At 33.3% G+C, this 21,785-nt stretch overlaps 2 protein-coding genes and 1 long non-coding RNA gene across 5 annotated transcripts; 1 reads left to right on the top strand and 2 right to left on the bottom strand.

The window, feature by feature from the left end:
• The first annotated feature begins 5,672 nt into the window (after positions 1-5,672).
• Positions 5,673-11,253, top strand: LOC149900977 (serine protease inhibitor swm-1-like). 2 transcript variants are annotated; one of them, XR_016457694.1, is made up of 5 exons: positions 5,673-5,773; positions 9,419-9,595; positions 9,792-9,965; positions 10,289-10,847; positions 11,116-11,253. XR_016457694.1 is itself a non-coding variant. In XM_090111920.1 (4 exons), the coding sequence occupies exons 1-4, from the start codon at positions 5,704-5,706 to the stop codon at positions 10,537-10,539; spliced, it is 672 nt and encodes a 223-aa protein (XP_089968046.1). In that variant the 5' UTR covers positions 5,673-5,703; the 3' UTR covers positions 10,540-10,971. The 2 variants fall into 2 exon arrangements, 1 of the variants encoding a protein (XP_089968046.1); XM_090111920.1 differs by lacking the exon at positions 11,116-11,253 and having other exon boundaries at positions 10,289-10,971.
• LOC149900978 (uncharacterized) lies at positions 6,197-6,862 on the bottom strand. The gene is made up of 2 exons (XR_016457684.1): positions 6,753-6,862; positions 6,197-6,319 (listed from the first exon to the last, which is right to left on the bottom strand). It is a non-coding gene; the product is annotated as an uncharacterized LOC149900978 (long non-coding RNA).
• Positions 11,254-14,380: 3,127 nt separating the features above from the next.
• LOC149900976 (uncharacterized) lies at positions 14,381-20,222 on the bottom strand. Of its 2 annotated transcripts, none has more exons than XM_090111373.1 (4): positions 20,104-20,222; positions 18,996-19,084; positions 15,177-15,362; positions 14,381-14,533 (listed from the first exon to the last, which is right to left on the bottom strand). In XM_090111373.1, exons 1-4 carry the CDS (start codon positions 20,207-20,209, stop codon positions 14,423-14,425), a joined length of 492 nt encoding a protein of 163 aa, XP_089967499.1. In that variant the 5' UTR covers positions 20,210-20,222; the 3' UTR covers positions 14,381-14,422. The 2 variants fall into 2 exon arrangements, with proteins under 2 accessions (XP_089967499.1, XP_089967500.1); XM_090111374.1 differs by having other exon boundaries at positions 14,448-14,533; positions 15,150-15,362.
• Positions 20,223-21,785: the final 1,563 nt, after the last annotated feature.

Here is a 21,785-nt window from a genome sequence, read left to right as displayed (position 1 = left end):
CACAAAGGTAAAACAGCGTTTATTTTTACATTACAATGCAGTCTGTTTAGTTTATTAATGTGGAACTGGCCCTAACAGTATAAATGGTCAACAAGGTATGTTTGCTCGCCCATCCAATCATGATAATGCAAACGCCCGTAGAATGCAGAATGCTATAAATAAATCATTGCCTCCGACGATCTCGGCTACTTTATACGAAATATATTGACTTAAGGTCTATTAAATGTCTGTTTACTTTTGTATCATGTGCTTCCATCATCGAATATTGTCATTTTCTTTTAACTTTATTCGAAAGTAACTTACCTTTTATGGGACAAAAATTGTAACATTGTGCTTCGAAATAAATTATTAATATGACTGAGATCTAGCCTGTAAATAAATTATTATCAATATAACTGAGATCTAGATATTATATATCATAATAAATATATTTTTGAATAATGTTACTTCAAGTCTACTCCACGGTCTTGACTTAAAATTAGTCTAACAATCGCCTAGTTTTTCATCCGGAATCGTTAATTTAGTTTTTAAACAGGAAATTTATCGGAAATCAGAAAACGACCTTAACTTGTTATCTATACAGTGTTCAGTCTAGAATAATTATGAACATCATCAACCTACAAAGGCATTAAAATATAAATGTATGCTGATTGCTGATATAATGGTGTTTTACTTTTTCTTGCAAAATTTACTACCTAACTAAACCGATTTCGCTGAAATTAATATGTAGGTGGAATAATTTACTGTAACAGCCATATTGCACAAGTATAGTTTTTCAGCCCTAGAAAAATCGTTTAAATTTAGTTAGTTAAATTAGTCAGTTAGGACGAGTCACGAGATAAGTTCATATTATATAATTTCCTCTTGATAAGTGTCAAAATATTATTTCTTCGAGGTCAAAGTTTAGATCACGAATTGAGATTTGTGAGAAGATTATTTACATAGTTAGATCAAGTTGGTAGTTCTAGTAACTAGTTCGAAAAATGTCTCCATGGTGTACAAAAGACTGATCACCTACCAGCTGAATGAAAATCGATCAGCGGAACAGATGAAAAATGTGCCCCACTGGTACCCCACAAGGGGATCTGGGGCTTAATTCTTTATATCTGAAAGCTTAGGAAGTGCAGAAAGCTTTTGTAGAACTAAACTTCTCACTGCTCGCTAATAGGTACCTACAACTAAATTTTGCTAGATGCTTGCAAATTACATCGTTCTGTAGATTACATTAAACATACAAACTTAATAATTCAATTACCTGGGTACCGATCGTTGACCTAAAGACCTTAGGCCTCATTGCATTTGCTAATAGTTTGATATAAAAAGATAATTGTAAACAAAATTGGTTTAGTTTGATAGTACTTTAATAGTCTAAGAGCCCAAATTTTTTTATAGAGGTTTTATTTAGGCATCTCAATGCCAGCGAAGAATTTGTAATATCTGGTACTACTAGGCATTTTTTATATAAATACTTAAGCAGATGTTTGTCTACAGTCCTACCTGATGGAAAGAGGTATCTCGGTCTAGTGAACTGTGAAGTAGAGAATAGATGAAACCTAGAGTAGATGTAACACAGGTTCCCCCCGCGCGCTTGCAAGGGTTAACGCATTCGCTCAGCTGTTACTTTAAAAAATAAAATCTGTGAATATGTCGTACAAAACTTTGGAAAATGTTATTCGTGAGTTGAATAAGACTGTGTTACATCTGCAAGATAAAGTAACTTCACTAGAAACGCTTATTCTAGAACAGAATTTGATTATAAAAGATTTTGTTGAAAGTAAACAAATGCGAGAACCGACGGTACATTTGAGTTCACCAAATAAAAAGTGTGATGATGAAGAGGGTAACTCTAAGCTGCGGCCACTTCGCGATGCTCGTCTTCGTGCGCTTACGACTATCAACGTCGCGAAGCCCAAGGTGCGAGCAGCGAAGAAGACATTGCCGCTCGCATCTCCGTCCCCACCGAGCGGCACTGACGGCGAGATCACCCCTACTACGTGTGCTACGCAAGTCACGCAGAACTCGCAAGACGCGTTCGTAGATGCCAATGGTTCGGACGACCGTAACGGAGTCGGGGCTACAACGGAATGGGTCGACGTGAGGCCTCGTCGAGTTCGACGTGAGGCGAGAAATGTAGCTCGTGGTACGGCCGCGCCCGGTTCGACGTCATTGGAGGCGTCCGAACGTAAAAGTTACTTGCATATCTATTATTTAAAAAAAGGTACTACAGTCGAACAAATTATAAAACATTTGTTATGTATTTGCCCAAATGATAAATGTTTGGTGGAACAATTGAATTCGCGTGGTGACTATGCATCCTTTAAGTTGACAGTTCCCACAAAAAATTTGGACACTTATATGTCGCCTATTCATTGGGCGGAGGATGTGCACATAAAGCCATGGCGTAGTGGATTTCGCAACCGTAAAACGACACAAAACTCCTAAATTAAAAACTATTTGTATGTTTTATCAAAACGTGCGTGGTTTGCGCACAAAATTAGATGTATGTAAGAATTCTATATTAAGTGAACAATACGATGTTTATGCTTTAACTGAAACTTTTTTAAATAGTAGTGTGTGTGACTCAGAGTTGTTTCCAAACGATTATGTTGTATTGCGTAAAGATCGGTATAATGATTCAGGTTGGGGTGGTGTATTGTTAGCTATTCGAAATTGTTATAATATAAAAAATATTTGTGTTAAAAATTACATAAGTAGTAATTACATAAGTAATAGTACTGATTGTCTCGAAATTACAGTAGCCACGGTAAAACGCAATGGCATTAAAATGTTATTGTGTGTGTTGTATATACCACCTGGTTCTAATGAGGACATTTATTATGATATTTTTAAAATATTAGAAGAATTAAGTACACGTTTCTCATCATATAAAATTGTAATATTTGGCGATTTTAACTTAAATTCAGCATCAAAAAATGTTATTTATAAATATAATAATATGATTTCCTTCAGTAAGTTGCATCAGTATAATACTATTAAGAATAAGATGGGTGGAATTCTTGACCTTGTATTAAGTAATGCCAGTAGCAGGGAATTACAGGTAAGTAGTGACACACCACCACTTGTCCCCATTGACAGTTATCATCCGTCTTTGTTGGTGAAATTGGCATATTTAAGGACTTACAATATAAACGATTCATGTGTACGGTCTGGTAGTAAATTAAATGAATGGAATTTCCGTAAAGCAGATTATAATGAATTATATGCGTGCATACAATCATTGCGTTGGGATGACGTTTATTCCTGTACTAGTGTAAATAGTGCCGTAGATAGATTGTACACACAATTATTTAATTGTTTCAATAAATGCGTCCCAAAAAAGAGACATGCTATGAATAGTTCACGATATACTTATCCGACGTGGTTCACTACGGAAGTTGTTACTAATATAAAAATTAAATATTTTAATTTAAAAAAATATAAGCAGTTTGGTCTACAGTATAACCTTGAAATGTTTAAATACTATAGAAGTAAAGTAAAAATACTTATCAATCAGGCTTATCATAACCATATAAAAAAAATTGAAACCAACATTAAAGACGATCCCAAGAAATTCTGGGCATTTGTAAAGGAGCAGCGGTCATCTAGTAAGTTGCGTATCGAATATGACTATGATGGTGTTAAAGTAAGTGGTATTGACGCCGCAAATGCATTCGCTAAATATTTTCAATCAGTATTTTTAAATGAAAAACCAAAACTTGATTATAAGGAGGCTTCGCTTGTATCCGGCGTCGCTTCATCACGTATTTCTATAGATTACATTTCAAAATCTGATATAAAGCTTGCAATTCGGCGCCTTAAACCGCATTCGGCAGCAGGTCCGGATAATATACCGCCGTTCATTATTAAAGACTGTATATCAATTTTTATTGAACCTCTTCACTACATATTTAATTTGTCTCTCCAAACAGATACGTATCCTACCGTATGGAAAACTTCGCGTGTTACACCGGTTCCAAAGAGTGGCTCCAAAGTGAGCATTGAGAACTATAGACCTATCGCGGTGCTATCTACTTTTGCTAAACTACTAGAAATTATTTTAAATAATCACGTCTCACAACAAATAAGTTCTCGATTATCGGATTGTCAGCACGGTTTTCGTGCCCGTAGATCAACATCAACAAATTTAATTAATTTCGTCGACTACGCTTCTAAAAACTTAGATCGGAAAAAACAAATCGATGTCAGTTATTTCGACTTTAAAAAAGCGTTCGATCGCGTAGATAATGACGTCCTTTTGCGCAAATTTTCTATGATTGGTTTCACTCCCAGGCTGGTAAAATATTTTGCAGACTACCTCCGGGATCGTTTTCAATTTGTACAACTTGGTAGTTATCGTTCAGATCCATATGCCATCAATTCTGGTATCAGTCAAGGCAGTACCCTCGGACCTACTCAATTTCTGGTAATGATCAACGATCTTCCAGACGTTATTAGTTCTTCCCAGTGTCTTATGTTTGCCGACGATCTCAAATTATACTTGGCTATAGGAAGTATTGAGGATTGTCAGGCATTACAAAACGATATAAATAGCGTCTGCGAATGGAGTAAAATGAACCGTTTAGATCTTAATGAGGCAAAATGTAAAGTAATGACTTTTACTAGGAGTAAATCTCCACATCTCTATGACTATAAAGTTTTGGATAAGGTTGTAGCTAGAGAGAATTCGATTCGTGATTTAGGCGTATTATTCGATCGTTCCTTAAGTTTTAATGACCACATAATTGATTTATGCCATAATGCATATAAAGCCCTTGGATTTATTTTTAGGCAGACTGCTCGTTTTAATGACAAAACTGTTATCACTAGCCTTTATTATGCGTTTGTACGTAGTAAGCTTGAATATAACGCTATCGTGTGGAGCCCGCATGAAAAAATTTACACGTTAATGATTGAAAAAATTCAACGTAAGTTCTCAAGATGCCTTTTCCGGAAGATGTATGGATATTATCCCTACTTATATCCATCCTTGTACGTTACGGGGATGGTTGGAATGGATACACTCGAGCTACGACGCGAGCGCGCGCTTATGGTTCATTATTATCTGCTGTTAAATAGCAAAATTGACAATCCCGTGGCACTGGGGGCCTGTGGTGTGTGGGCACCGAGCTGCTCCATGCAGTGGCGCTCGCGTCCGCTGTTCGCGGAGAGCCTGCTCCGGACGCGAGCCGCTTGGAGTGCACCCACCCATCATGCACTCAATTTGTTAAATAAATTTTTACGTGCTAAATCTGAAGTGGACCTATTTAATGTTAATATTGTATCGTTTGTCTCTAATTGTACCTTATTTTTAAGTCAGACTTTGTAATAATTGTTATCTTTGTGCGTTTTGGTATGTTTTGTACTGTAAGTCAAAGATGTATAAATAAATAAATAAATAAATAAATAAACACTACTTCATACAAATTTTATTGCATATTTCACACAATTGTATGAAATGCTATAAGGCGTAATCTTAACTCCCTTCTTGAAAAAAGTTTAGTATCGACTCTAGTGCATTCAAATATGCATTTTTGTTTGAATAAACTGTTTATTATTGTTAAAAGAAATCTCTCCGTCTATACCCTTGCTACGGTCCGTTGTCAAGGATGCTATGGTTTTTGTCAAATAAATTGGACAAATAAACAAGAACAGTGTCTTTGAGGTCAGTTGAAGTTATTCTGTACAAGCCGTTATATCGTAATAATGAATTATTTAACAATTATATTATTAGCTGTTGTTGTTTATGGTGTTTGTGGGATATATATTGTAAAAGGTGAGTGTGTAATATGTCTCTGATTTTGTACGACGAAATTCACGTAATGTTTTGTGTTTGTCTCTACCTGTATTCAGATTAGGATGTAGCCAGGTATGAAGTTTGCAAAATATGATTTTTTTTTCTGTTAGTAAGGTCATGGGCCATGGCATACGTGGGGTAATGTAATTATGCTTTGTTTTTATGTGTTTTAATATTTTGAATACAAATACCTACAATGAAAGGAGAATATGAATTCATAAAAATTGAGCATTGAAGATTGAGCAAATTTAATGAAGATTGGAAAAATTAACAGCAAAATCAGACAATGTAGCTAAAAATTAAAGAACATTGTATGTTTATATTCCAAAGCCTATCTAAAATGAAACATTCATAACGCTATTGTTGTAACAACTTTATTTAATCAACTACATAATATAACATAATACTTATTAAAAGTCAATAATCATGTCTGGCAGCTTGCTCATCACAATTTGCAGCTCCCGGTCCCTACAGTACATCGCCATGATACAGGAGCTATGGGGATACGCACGAACATAGCCTTTCCTGAAAATATTTATTATTATAATTAATTAGCTTATTATTTTTTTGAAGGATCGTATGAAATACAATACATTATTGTATTTTTTGTCAAGTCTTATAAGTTAAAACGAGCGAGTCATAATATAAATGACTCGCTCGCCCTGGTTTAGAAATATTCTGTCTTTTGCGGGAAGTATATTCAGAATAAGTCTAGTAGCTATGTTAGAAACAGAAAATATGGCTCTATGTATGGTAAGAATTCAATAAAGCGTTCTTAGACAACAAATAATTGGTTAGTAGTGAATTTAAAACTGTTATTTTGGCAAAGCTTTTTATGCAAATAAACTATGTATATTCCCAACAATTGGAAACTCCTTTCTTTTTTAAACCTAAATTGAAAACAATAAGTTAAGACCTTTATAACTTAGGAAAAAACGCTTCGTAAAAAAAAACCCACTTGCAATAACACCCCGACTTGCAATGTGACAGTCTCTCTGGTAAAGCCAACACACGCTTGGCCATGTCCTGTGTTTGCCAGCACGTGTATTCTTCCGTGAATGCACACGACTTGTATACCTCATTGTAGGGACACTCTTGTTCTGTGAAATGATGCTTTTAATTTCTATTTATACCTAACTAGCTGTGCCCCGCGGTTTCACCCGCATTGCTCTGCTCCTGTTGGTCTTAGCGTGATGATTTATAGCCTATAGCATTCCACGATAAATGGGCTAATTCTAACACCGAAAGAATTTTTCAAATCGGATCAGTAGTTCCTGAGATTAGCGCGTTTAAATAAACAAAATCTTCAGCTTTATAATATTACTAGCTTCCGCCCACGACTTTGTACGTGCATCCCCGTTTTTCCCCGTTCCCGCAAGAATTTCGGGAAATCCTTTCTTAGCGGATGCCTACGTCCTAACATCTACCTGCATGCCAAATTTCAGCCCGATACGTCCAGTGGTTTGGGCTGTGCGTTGATAGATCACTATATATCTGTCACCTTTGAGTGTTATATATAGAAGTATAGAATACGATATTATGTGGGTTAGAGCATCTTGAATGTAATATTCTTAGGTTATGAGAGAAATATGTCAATACCGTCACGTCATGGAGTAAGGCGACGATTTTGGCATCTTTTAATCTTGCCGAAGAAGTTTCACTTCTGACACGTGAACTCGGCAAACACGCTCTTTTTTATTTCAAACCTAACCACATAAATTGTCTATAATTTAACTATATGACGCTTTTGTATAATTTCAGTATAAATAGGATAACTTACTGATCATAATAGTGTTTCCATAATTTATCAAACAAAACAGCACAGTCGTCATGTATTCCATTTCGTTTAGAATATTCTAGATCCCATTCATACAATAGTCGATATACATTTTAAATTCGTACCTGCAAAATGAATACCGGAATACCATTTAAATTTTAAAATGTGTAACCTTTAATAAATGCTTGGAGAATCTTTGAGACTGTATAATATATTCTGGAAAGATTTAAATAGGTCAAAGGATAAAATAGATTTATTGTATTGTTTTTTTTATCCCGTATTACTTATGGATCCTTTATGGTTAATAATTGAAAAATTATGGCATTTGGTCACACCGTTGCAACGTGAAATAAACAAACAAGTAAACTTTCGCATACAGTAATCGATAAAAGAAAATATTATATTATTGAAATTGACAGTAAATCAGGGCCCCCTTGAATTTTAATGCATTTTATAGCTTATCTAATAGTGAGTAATTACTAGTCAATACTACTTTATTAGATGAATTTGAAACATCACATTAATTTGATTTTAGGTAGACTTTTAAATAATAAACTTTTTATTTTTACAGACAATTATGTCTCACTACACATTATAATTTGTAATATAATATGTTCCTGGTCATTATAATTTCGCAGATGATCCTTTTTGAGGATAGTCTCTAAAAAGTAAAAATATTATAATTTGAATTATCGAATGAAAATCTGTAAAATTAACTACTACGACTTACCATGTAGGTACATTGAATAGTAAATAGTAATGCAAACATTAATTAACTACTCGTTAACTGTTTAATCAAGGGGTTTGGTAATTATGACGATACTATAATTATTCAAGGGTGAAATGAATTCCAACACCTATAACATTATATTATACAGATGTTTTTGTAGTTTGTACTATGTGAATTACCAATTAACTAAGCAAATAATGTGATTGCAGGATTTATATGTGCGTAATAATCATTATTAGTAATTTTCAAAAGGGTACTTACAGACTAGTAGAGTCATCTACACTAATCTTCTTCTTATATATAAAAATGAATCGCAAAATGTGTTGGTAAGCGCATAACGCGAGATCGGCTGAACCGATTTCAACAATTCTTTTTTTATTATATTCCTTGAAGTACGAGGATGGTTTTTATGTAGAGAAAACGTAAACATGTACCACGGGCGAAACCGGGGCGGACCGCTAGTATTATATAAAGAGGAAAACTTTGTTTGTTTGATTGTAATGAATAGGCTCATAAACTACTGGACCGATTTTAAAAATTCTTTCACCATTCGAAAGCTACGTTATCCACGAGTAATATAGGATAGGTTTTATCCCGGAAATTTTACGGGAACGGGAACTATGCGAGTTTCTCTTTGAAACCGCGGGCGGAGCCGCCGGCGGAAAGCTAGTCATAAATAAATTATTGAAATAGATGTACTAAGTATTTACTGTGCTGAAATAAATAAGTTTATTTTTGAAAATCAAGCGAAGGCTTCACTATAGTAATGTTTTTGTATGGTCATAGATATTCTAGACTTGCTACCGCCGCTCTAGCACGGTCAGTAGTCGGTGTTTTTGTCATAACGATTTTGATGAAATTTTAATCTATATCCGGTAGGTCTGAGAATAGTTGCTAAACTATTTTAATAACCCAAAGTGACATGTTGATAAAACAACCTTTATCGGGTCAGCTTTAAATAAATTTTATGTTAACTAGGTATACGTGCGTTAAACGTTTACAAATTAGGTGAAAACGGAATGAAAATCGGAGCAGCAGATTCTGCTTTATCGCGAACAGACTGACATATATGTAGTGATAGAAATACCGCATCTTATAATATTTCTTTTAATTACAGATGAATGTCCTACAAACGAAGAATACCTCCTCTGCGGTTCAGCCTGTCCCTTCAACTGCACAGACCCTAAGGGCCCCGTGTCATGCTTCGATGATTGTGTGGAAGGATGTTTCTGCAAAGCTGGCTTTTTGAGACACGATAATGGAACTTGTGTTAATGCTGATGCGTGTATGAATGGTTAGTATTTTTTATGAGATTGTAATATAGAATTGTAAAGGATTTAAAACAGTATGTAAGTATTGTTAAGTCACATGTCAACAATTTATATTTATCGGTTTCTCTTGCAACTTTATTAATATTATTAACCGACTTCAAAAAATGTTACTCAATTCGACCTTATACGTACCTATGTAATTTTTTTGTGTGTTCACAGGAAACAAGACAACCTGCGGTGTTAACGAAGAGTTCCTGTCATGTGGTTGTCAAGCCACTTGCGCAAACCCGGAGCCAGAACACTGCGGGTGTAGTGTTGGCTGCTTCTGTAAGTCTGGCTTCGTGAGAGATGAAGCTAAGAATGCGTGTGTCAAATTGGATAATTGCAGTGTTGGTAAGAATATTTTAATATGCCTCAATCTATGCTTGTATGAATTCCAAAACAATTCAATAATTCGGCGATGTCTGGCATATTTTTTTCATTTATTATAACTTGATGATCGCCCCAGCTCCGGCCGTGTTATTATGAAATAAAAACTAAAAGTAGGTAGCCTCCTGTAGCTTTTTATATTTCAATATTTTTTTTATCCAATTGGTTCAATAATTTTTATCCTACTGTACGTACTTGTTACATAATTACATAATGTTATTATTATCATTAATGAAACTAGGTATCGGATTTCGGAATATAATACGTTTTTCTTCATTAAATTCCAGAGCAATGTTTCAACCAGAACGAAGTATACGACATTTGCCAAGCTGCATGCGAACCAACCTGTGACGATCCAGAACCAATATGCTCCAAAGTCTGCACCGCGGGCTGCGTGTGTGCACCCGGACTATTTAGGGATGGGAACGGCACGTGCATCAGTGTCGATAAGTGTCCCATCACTAATGCTACTAGTGCTGGGCCATTGGGGAAATATCTCGGAGCAATTATCAAGCCTGGAGAAGTAACAATTAATTGAACAATATAGCACTAGTTTGGCCTTTTTGGCTTATGGCAAAATGTCATGCGAAAAAAGAGGACAGATATATGTCAGTTCGACAGTTTGAAATGACATGTGCCCATGTCAATTTGTTTCAGTGACCAGTCTGGTCACGGACGCATGGTGATTTTAATTATTATTTTTGAAGTGAAAAACGAGTGTTTTAGTTTAATTTGTTATTTTATGAAAAGAAAATTGACTAAAGATAAAATGGCTTGTGTTGTTCACGGCTGTAAAAGCCGTAGTACTGGGAAATCGGATGAAGATTGGAATTTGTCTTTTCACAGGTTAGTGTTTTGATCAATTTTTTTGTTAATTGTATTATAAATAAGTTAATTTACGTTATTTTCATAATCATCTATGTTTTATCTAACCGTAATCATTGAAATGAAATCATAATCAGCTTAGTTTTTAGAAAAAATGCAAAATATAACTTCCATAGTGTTGTGCAATTATCGATACTTGAGTAGGTACGAAGTACTTCATTGATAATGACTGCTTTAGGTTAGGAGAAAAAAAAAGGTATTTAAGTATGGATTTTATTGTTATTTGCAGGTTTCTGGCTTGAGAAAAATTAAAAGATGTTTGGGTTAAAGCTATAGCACAGGGAAAATTGGAAGCCTTCAAAACATTCTCGGCCTTGTTCAAATCATTTCGAATCAGACGGGAAGAAAAGTAAAGTGCTTTGTAGAGATGCTGTGCCACAAGTTTAGGTGGCGTCTATTTTAAATAATAAATATTGAAATTTGTTAATTAAGTATCGAAATAAAATGTTGTAAAAAAGAATTTAAATTTTATTTGTTTTATTTGAAGCAATTTATTTTAAACTTTTACCAATTTTTTCCTGTGGGAATGAGTTATTTTCCCGCGGTAAATTGTAGCCTATATGTTATTCTGATGTTTAATCTATAATATGTATAATTGTAAAGTTCCATAAAAACTCATTCAGTAGTTTTTTCGTGAAAGAATAACAAATGTCCATTCTTATATATTTTTGCTTTTATAATATTAGTACCTAGGATACGATTATTGATTTGTAAAAAGATCAACCAGGTGGAAGTCAGATTCGCGCACGAAGGGTTCCGTATAATTCTATGAATGAATCTATGAAAACAGGAAAAAATACGTACCTTTTTACGAAACCATAAAAAACAACCTAAACCGAAATACCTAATAATATTTCTTTATAAATACCACTACCATACAATGCAAGGCAATCAATACGCATCGTAAATGAATAGTTCCAAATTAAACGAATCTTAAAATTTGGAATTACCTATCCATAATTCAAAATTAAAAGAATCTTAAATTATCTTCAAGCAATTTTATAACTTAATTTTTTTATTTATCGATATTTTAGTATTCGATAAAGTGGCAAGCACTACCTTTTTAGAACAAAAAGTGGCTACATGTGGATTTGAATGCCAAGCCGATAACAGTATGTTGTCTCTTTCTATCGCATTAATTAGGGTATTGAATAAAAGAGAGCCACTATATAAGAAACGTTCAATTAATTGTTACTTCTCCAGGCTTGTTAATTGCTCCGAGGGAAATATATCGATGCTATTGGAAGGATATTGCATTTGTCTGTTGTTTAAGTTAGTGTATGTGTGATTGTAGTGTAAGAGATACATTAATTCTTAGATTACAAAATAAAAGACAGATGGAGCGTTGCCGAACTAAACCGAATAATTTATCGTCATTTCCATAAAGCTATGTGTGCTGTCATTTCGCCGTTGCACTGTACGTACACGGTGCTTCTGTATGGGTGTTATGTTACCAGATATTGAAAATTTTCCCAAAATTTTCCCCGACTACGGAAGAAAGAGGGTTATGTTTTTCGAGTGTAGGTATGCATGTATAATATTTCTTTGACACGCCCTGCAGTATAAACTGTTGGATCGATTTTGAGTTGTGACTTATGAGGTGTCATTGCAATCATCTGAATAGGCATGACGACAGTATCCATAAATGATCGTATTAGTGTTTTTAAGGGAAAATGTATAATAGATAAATTACATATAGTGACTTAGAAATCTTAAAAACATTAAGATTAATGAGATTATCAATAAAATAAAACATTGAAATAACTACTGCAGTTGGCCATTTTGACTAAAACACGCGTGACGTCACGCTTAAGTAAACAACTCACGTCAGATGTTTTTTGTTGTTATGAATATGTTGAGAATACGCATTTTTATTTTTTTCTATTGTTTCACGTATGATTTATCGACTCAGAACAGAAATATAATTGCGAATTCACGAATACATGGTTCGGGGTTCTCCGCGCCAACTTTATACAATCATTTCTTATTATTTTCTCGCTTAAAATAATTACTAACACATTTTTGAGCATTATTTTTATGTGGATTCACACTGCAATACAAATGCGTTTATAAGTGGTGTACAACCACTTATAAACTTTGAAATTCGTTTCTATAACACATATTAAATAAATATTTTTATAATTTTCTTCGCAATGCGTACAAATAATTACGTATTTACCAAAATGTGACGTCACGCCTACGCCATGACACCTGCGAGCTGTTTTGGCACAGTTAATAAATATTTTTTGGAAAATGGCTTTTATCTTCGTTAAATTTAAGTATATTACCGAAATATAGGGTTTTTCTTGTATAGTAAACGTATACACACATTATGGAAGAGGATTTCAAAATCTTTCGTCATGCCTATTATGAAGGTAGCTGTGGTGGTAGTGACGTATGCTACATAAATTATTAGCAGTCATGTTTTAATTTTTATTTTAATATAAATTCGGGTTTTTGATATTATTTTATAATATTGTAAAAATTATTTTATCACCTATCTACTAAAGTTATACATGGACAAAATAATTTTATTCAATTTTTATTAAATAAATTACATTAAATTTATTAAATAAATTACATTAAAAAAAGTTTTTATTTTTCAAAACATATGAATGCGAATAGCGGTAGTTTTTAGTCGAGAATGCGGGACATTTTATTTTCATCATATCCATCATGTGTTCACATGAATTAAATCGCAAGCGAAAACGACGCTTTTTATAAAAGTAACAAAAAAATGTATAATGCTTTTTAAAATAATCTAATAATGACCATGAACTTTTATTGCACTATACAAATAATCACATTCACGATCGAAAAATCCAACAGCACTACCCCGAATATCTTTTAACCATTTTACCCCTAAAAATGGCAAATTCATTTTCAAAATACTGGCAGCATACGTTGAAGTTTTGAATTCCTTCGTATTTGTAAAATTATTATTTGTATACAAAATTAAATAAGCCAAATAATCTACAGAAAATCTGTAAAACGATGTTTTATCTTTTTGTTTGTTTTCGGGAACAAGTTTTACAGCGTTTTAATATCACAAGACAGCATTTTTTTACTAAAATATCAAACCCCTTTTGACGTATTGCATGACACTAGAATCGCTATAGCACTAGCGGAGGAACGTATTCGTTTTTGATTTCGTATTTTCTTTGACAAGGGCGATGAATGATTGACATGCTCCATCTGTATTTTATTTTGTAATCTAAGCATTAATTATTGTAGGTCAGTGTAGGTTTTATTGAAGACGTTAAAATAAAAACTTGTTAATTTTTCTTTCATTGACTTTCTCAATATGTAAGTATCAAAATAATTATATTTGTATGTAGAAACTTGTATCTATCGATAAATTACTGTTGTATTGTAATTTGTAGTTGTAATTTGTATAAAAATTATATTATTAAGATATTATGGTAAATAAAGGATGAAATGTTGAAATGCTTTTATTTATATAAATAAATATTACATTTAAAATAATTGACCTTAAGAATAATAAATAATTTACAAAACAAGGTACATTGGTATAATTAAAAGAAGATAGATTTTATGCTTATTAAAATTAACATTAAGCTCGTGAATAAATTTTCTTCCAGCCTTTTACTGTTATTTTTCATCGGAAGAGTGACTATGTTCGCCATCTGAAAATAAAAAGTGAATTATTAAATTTTTATTTCAACGCCATCTATGAGATTCAGCATGTACTATTATAATATGTTATGCTGGAAATGAGCTCATGTGTGATAGTTCTATAAATGGCTAATAGATGGCGCTCAAACTAAAAACACAATTACCGAAACTTGAAAATGATCGATAGATGGCGCTGAAACTAAAAATACAATTACCGAAATTTGAAATTGTTCGATAGATGGTGCTGAAACTAAAAACACAATTACCGAAATTTGAAAATGTTCGATAGATGGCGCTGAAACAAAAAACACAATTACCGAAATTTGGAAATGATCGATAGATGGCGCTCAAACTAAAAACGCTATTACGGCATTTTCGTAATATATATGTATATTATATATATGGTAATATATACATATTCTTATATTCGAAATAATGTATGTTACATGAATTCAGATAGTCAAGATCAATAGATCTGCTACAAATGGTTTTTATTTATTAATTTTAATAAAGTAAATTTAATAATTACTTAAAAAATCGTATGAATCCATAAAACGTACAACAATTAATGAATCATGAAACGAATGACTACAATAATTACTAATGACGACTATTTCAAGAACAAACCTAAAAAGGTATCGAAGCTTGGTTCACCTTTTTGTAGTCTTCCTCCCGTATGCCATACGCCAGGTAGGAATAAGTCAGGAAGTCAGAATTGTTCGACGCCAGGTGAAAGACCAGGTTCTTTTCCCCCGTCTTTCCTCGGACCACTGCAAATTGCACATCACCATCTCGAGCGGTTGTGGCAGTAACTTCTATATAGGATATGACGTAGCCATTCTGAAAAAATTATTCAACGATTTACTTAATGTATGTTGGGCATGGAGTATTTTAAATTATTTTTACAAGCTTTTAAATACAAAAAATCAATACTGCAGTGGTTGATTTACTTATATTATGATTATGTCTATATTTGATCACATGCTATCCAAATACAATAATTCAACGATTTGCAATTATTTATTGGATTTTTTTTCGTTTTTGTGATACATTGTCTTTGCTAAATTATATTGAAGTACTTCTTATAACATCATTTTATAAATATGTTTTACTTCAACAAAGTTATCTTTTTTTAATTATGCTGATTACGATATATAGAAGCAAAAAGGATGCTAACTTTTAATATCGCAAGAGAATTTTCAATTCAAGGTGCAACCAGACTCCGGCCTGAGTCTGAATTTGGCAGAAATTTGCTTTCGCAAAAGTTTTAAACCGTAGGAAAGTTGTAAGCAGTGGTTTTATTTGATTTATATTTTAAAAATTTGGTAATTTGTTGTGTGGACTTGAAGGACTTGGTTTTATTGGAGTTTCTTGTTATTTTGATCTTATACAGAGTGTCTCTCCGTCGGTGTACTAAGTTCAATGGAATTTTTGGTTTTGCATACACTGATTAAGTAAAAAATACTTAAACAATAAAACGACGTCAATTTCTTTAAATAATTTTTTTCCTGAATACCTACGTTGGCTGTGGGACATCCTGTACAAAGATTTTACTTCAGAAGGAAGGTTTTCTTTTTGTAGAATTAATTAAGTAAACTGTTAGGAGCCTGCGGCAAAGTCTTTGGATCCATCTTACTTGTATCTTTGTTTTTGTTTCTTTTTATTTAGTTGATCGCAATTGATTAACGAATTAAACGTTTCTGAAGGTCTCTTCAATGTCTGATCTGTTCTAATACTAATACTACATATAAATTTAATCTAAATGAAATCGACCAGTGAACTATGTATTTTCGATAGTAGAACTATGTATTTTATTCATACCCTAAACTCTACAGTTCCACTTTTCTAGAAACTACATAATTATATGTACAATATTTTTTTTATAATGTATTCAAAGTATTAGTAGTATTATAAAGTTTAGACATTATATTATAAACTCTAATTCAATGTATCTAGGGCATGTATTTCTGGAAATAGTCTTCTTTGGCTATGAATTTAATATCAGCTGATTTTGGAACCATATCGAACCCAATATAGATAATAATTAATAAATTTATAAGAGTAGAATCAATCCGTCTTTAATTTATGACTGAATTTTAATTTGAACCTACACATGTAAAAAGAACTAGTTGGTGCCCGTGTATTCGTCAGCGTCGAATACGTCGAAAAAGCAGATTCAGAGTGGTGAAGAATCAACCTCATTTGAAATGTTCGAATATTGCAGTATTTTTTCTACTTAATATTGCGAATTGCGAAATTTCATACACCGTCCGCGTAATTTTCGTAAAAGGGTTACAAATTACTTCACATATCATACACTAGCTGCGCTTCGCGGTTTCACCCGCGTGGCTCTGCTCCTGTTGGTTTTAGCGTAATGATATAATATAGCGTATAGCCTTCCTGGATAAATAGGCTATCTAACACCGAAAGAATTTTTCAAATCGGACCAGTAGTTCCTGAGATTAGCGCGTTCAAACAAGCACACAAACTCTTCAGCTTTATAATATTAAGTATAGATAATATGTTATAATATTCGTTCTAGAAGGTTCCTCGCATCGCATTGATAATAGAGCGGGAAAAATGATAAAGGCCTTTGCCACACTAGACGGAAACTCCGTCGCCGAACTTCCGCGGCGGAACGCCAATACATGTTATTGCATATAAAATACAAATAACGGGCACACTACGCGGAAGATCGGTCGTTCCGTCGCGGATGATCCCGCGTTCCGAGCGGATCGACTCGCGTCGACGACTCGCTCGCGTCTGATCGGTCGTCCGCGCACCGATCTTCCGTCAGCGTAAGATCGGCAACGTCGCATTACAGGTATTTGTATGCATCGCGCCACATTCAGCGGATAACTCGCAGTGACGACGCACGCACAGGAGCGCAGGCAGCCGACTGATGATCTGCCACTGAATATTCAGTGTGGCTGGTACCGTATAGAACGGATTGACCGCCGCGGAAGTTCGGCGGCGGAGTTTCCGTCTAGTGTGTCAAAGGCCTTAAGCATCAATGTGAGTTGTCATTAACAATGAGAGGAGGATGTTTTCGCACTAATGAAACACGGGCGCCGTCCGATTTCGGGAAAAGTACCAATTACCACCGCCATTCTGGGGTACATTTCCTGTGTAGTCTGAGAGCTGATGAGCTTATTTATATTGTTGCTTTTGGAGAAATAGAACAAATAATTATGTTTTATGTTATTACATATTATATGAGTATAAGCTAATGCCATGAGAAGAAAATTCTAAATTTCAAGATAGTTTATTTTTGCTTGATAATTATAATGATATTCAGTAACGTATTTTTAGACTATCCCTAAATAAATAATTCTTCACCAGCTCTTAAACTAGCACAGTCTCTAAAACCGCTTTATTTCGGCCGCGACCATTCGATCTGCTATTTGTGGCCTCTGTTCGGTTGCGGTTACTCTGTGCCCTTTTATTTTAGCTACAGTCTCTGGATTTATGAGTATTTAGTCTGTGCCCTGTGGTATTTCTCTTGCACAATAAACGAATGTGCTATGTGGAAATGGGTATTATTTATATACAATCTTTTCGATACAAGTTTTTGAAGAATTTAATTGTTGTAACGTTCTATATACCATTTATGGGCTAAAAAATGGGATATATACTTATATTAGATATTAAAAGAATCCAAAAGTAAAATCGTTTTCTTTTCATTATATAATGTATGATCTAACAAAAAGCAGAAAAATACTGAAAAAATAATTATTTATAAGTCTTTTTTATATATATTTATAATAAAACATATTACTTAAACTATATTCGAAAATTATTACAATAGTGAAAAATTGCTTTACTTTTTGCGTACCTATTTACTTTTCGCGTAGTAATAACCCGAGCAAAGCCGGGGCAGAAGACGCAAATTAATTTTATCTAGTAACTTATGTCACGTATTTGTAGAATTTGCGTGATTTATCTTTTTAATGAAAACGAAATTAAATTACTAATCTAATCCTGAAAGGGTTTGAAAAGGGTTGGGTACCTTTTTATTACCTACATTACTATGAAAAAAAAATATGCTAAGCATGCAAAATGAGATTAGTGTTTTTTATTCAACATTTTTTATATTTATATATATTTATTTAGGTTACGGGTGGTCTGGACTCAAGAGTGCGTTTGTATTCTGAAAATTGTTTTGCGGATAAAAATAGTCTTTATTTATTTTATACGTACAATCATGTGCTTACAATTTCACAAAAATGTATTCATGAAAGATCGTAGACCATTTTTTATAACTATCTTCTTGTTTTGATTGATTCGCTATGGAATACTGGATCAATGTAATACTATGATTCCATCCCAAAATGAAAGGTTTTTTAAATTGGCCAAATTATATCTTTATTTGTCAAGTATTTAAAAAAAAGTAATTTGAATATCTCTACAATTGAAAAAAAGCGTAAATGTAAAAAAGGCTCCGTTTGTATTGTATAAAATATAACTATTTACCTTCGCCGATGCCGTAATAGTTACAAAGAAGGGATCATAATTATTCCTGTGACGTAGTCTATCTGAACCCCCGCTCATCGGTAGAGAACCTGAAAGTAAAGAAAAACTAGATTATAGCTGTTTATTAGTTTTTTTTTTTACACAATTAATAAAAATCTTAAACCATTATATAGTACTATATTATTATTATATAAAGACTCATCCATACTAATATTATAAATGCGAAAGTAACTCTGTCTGTCTGTCTGTTACTCAATCACGCCTGAACTACTGAACCAATTTGCATAAAATTTGGTATAGAGATATTTTGATACCCGAGAAAGGACATAGGATAGGTTTTATCCCGGAAATCCTACGGGAACGGGTTTTTCTCTGAAAACGCGGGCGAAGCCGCGGGCGGAAAGCTAGTTATCTATATAACGACTCAGTACATAGTATAAAACAAAGCTTTCTCTGTCTCTAGTCTCTATGTATGCTTTAAAAGCATGCATTTTGATGCATTTTTTTTAATAGATAGAGTGATTCAAGTCGTAAGTTGTAGTCGCACTGGAAATTCTTGAGGGAGGCCTTTGTCCAGCAGTGGACGTCCCACGGCTGAAACGAGAGTGATTCAAGAGGAAGGTTTTAGTATAATATATTACTTTTTTTTGGTTTAGACAAAGTGGGCGAAGCCGCGGGCGAAAAGCTAGCATATTGTACAAATTGGGGAAATTAGTTGAACATGTGTGTCTATGTATATCTCTAGTTCTGTGTTATCTTTCGGCTTTCCCATGGACGTCCAAAGAGATAAACCGATTTAAAAACAGTTTTATTTTAATAAAATATATTCTAAAGCATTGTTTGTTTTTACATGGTCTGTTTGATGAAAGCAGATGCTGTAAATTCAAACATTATTAATTGTCTTTGGCAATAATATAGATTTTAACACTATACCATGATACCATGCGAAAGTTAAACAATTCACTTTAACTGAACTATTTTCCACGTTATAGCATTGAAATCGGTTCATTAGCTTTGTTCTTACATTGCCACAACCAGACAAACACACAAATATATACATAAAAACGTAAACTTTATTAAACAGCAATAAAACAAATTAAATACATACGATCATATTCAATTCCAACTTTGAAATACTTCGTTAGAAAGTTCTGAGGGGTCCCCAGAGCGAGGGTTAGCACGGACACACACAAAAACAAATGGCGGAACATCATTTCGTTAACTTGAGCTAATATTGACTGAGTAATGTGTGGTTTATCTGTTTGTTAGTGATAAGGTATTGGGATGTGTTCAGAGAGATTTATTTTATCGTTATATAGAAAAAGTTTGCTACGTCGTTCGTCATCGTCTTTGCTATAGCATCAGTTTTCGCCAGTAAAAATCACATCAAAATTGGTAAAACCGTTTCTTATTTTAATTGAATTATTAACATGTATTTTTAAAGAAATTTTCTAAACACACGATGAGTAAAACTTTTTATACAGTTTATCTTTACAAGAATTTAACGGCGGCTTCGCCCGTGGTACATATTTATGTTTTACTTAAGAACCATCCTCGTACTTCAAGGAATATAATAAAAAAAGAATTATCAAAATCGGTCCACCCGTTCACGCGTGATGCCCTGACCAAAGAAAACGGGTTTAATTTTTATATATACTAGCGGTCCGCCCCGGCTTCGCCCGTGGTACATGTTTACGTTTTCTCTACATAAGAACAATCCTCGTACTTCAAGGAATATAATAAAAAAAGAATTATCGAAATCGGTTCAGCCGTTCTCGAGTTATGCGCTTACCAACACATTTTGCGATTCATTTTTATATATCTTCTTATATATAAAATTCTCGTGTCACAATGTTAGTCTGCATACTCCTCCGAAACGGGTGGACCGATTCTCATGAAATTTTCTGTGCATATCGGGTAAGTCTGAGAATCGGCCAACATCTATTTTTCATATGTACCACGGGCGAAGCCGGGGCGGACCGCTAGTAAGATTATATATTAAATAGTTCTCATAATATAATAGTTGTATTCTTGAAGATTGAATATATTTATTCCTCTAAAGATAACTACACTTGCACTAGATTTTCACGCGTTCCAAGTCAGTTATTTTAAAAATAAAAATCCAATATAAAAGATAGATTCAATATAAACACAGCGCTACATTGAACGGTAAAATAGACTTCGAAATACGTATCTCGATAGAGATGAAGATTTCAGAGTTTCGAAACACGATAAGATATTTTTGCAACCGTATTGATAATATTTCAAGGTATTCCAGGTGTATATTGAGTCATCTATTTTATTTATACTATATTTTAAAAGCATAAGAAGTTTAAAGAAATCTATATGTAGTTGTTTAGTTTATTAAAAATAGGTTTTGAGTCAGGTAAGTGTTCTTAGAATTAATGTGTATTGGAGTTTAATACGATTTTAGGTGTATTTGAAATATCCGGATATTTGATACTACGTTCTTATTCTTCATAAAACAATGAATCCTAATATCCTGAGAAATAAACCGTTTATAAAATATTCGATAAATTATTTATTATTTATCGCTAATTCCTTTCCGGGATAAAATAAAAATGAAATATAACCCTTATATCTACATACATAAACAGAGATTGTATATGTACATAAAATGGGTTGGCTATGGTCGTTTTAGTGTATGGGTTCGGGACCCTAAGTGTTACCTATATTGTAAAGAAATTTTGCATCTTACACAAAATAATTTATTTTTAGTATTGATAGAAAGTCTAGATAACTGCATTCCAAACACTTATCTTGGATTTC

The sequence above is a fragment of the Colias eurytheme genome, chromosome 17, assembly GCF_061535395.1.
Source record: "Colias eurytheme isolate Ceu_HAF_F1 chromosome 17, ilColEury1 Martin Lab GWU primary, whole genome shotgun sequence".
Classification (NCBI taxonomy): domain Eukaryota; kingdom Metazoa; phylum Arthropoda; class Insecta; order Lepidoptera; family Pieridae; genus Colias; species Colias eurytheme.
Note: the sequence above shows the minus strand (reverse complement) of the source record. Positions and strands in the feature narration are given on the sequence as shown.

Coding starts and splice junctions, on each gene's coding strand:
- LOC149900977 (XM_090111920.1), top strand. CDS start 5,704: ATGAATTATTTAACAATTATATTATTAGCTGTTGTTGTTTATGGTGTT. Junction 9,596..9,791: donor TGCTGATGCGTGTATGAATG/GTTAGTATTTTT, acceptor GTGTGTTCACAG/GAAACAAGACAACCTGCGGT. Junction 9,966..10,288: donor ATTGGATAATTGCAGTGTTG/GTAAGAATATTT, acceptor ATTAAATTCCAG/AGCAATGTTTCAACCAGAAC.
- LOC149900976 (XM_090111373.1), bottom strand. CDS start 20,209: ATGATGTTCCGCCATTTGTTTTTGTGTGTGTCCGTGCTAACCCTCGCT. Junction 15,363..18,995: donor CTATTACGGCATCGGCGAAG/GTAAATAGTTAT, acceptor TAATTTTTTCAG/AATGGCTACGTCATATCCTA. Junction 14,534..15,176: donor GGGAGGAAGACTACAAAAAG/GTGAACCAAGCT, acceptor TTTTATTTTCAG/ATGGCGAACATAGTCACTCT.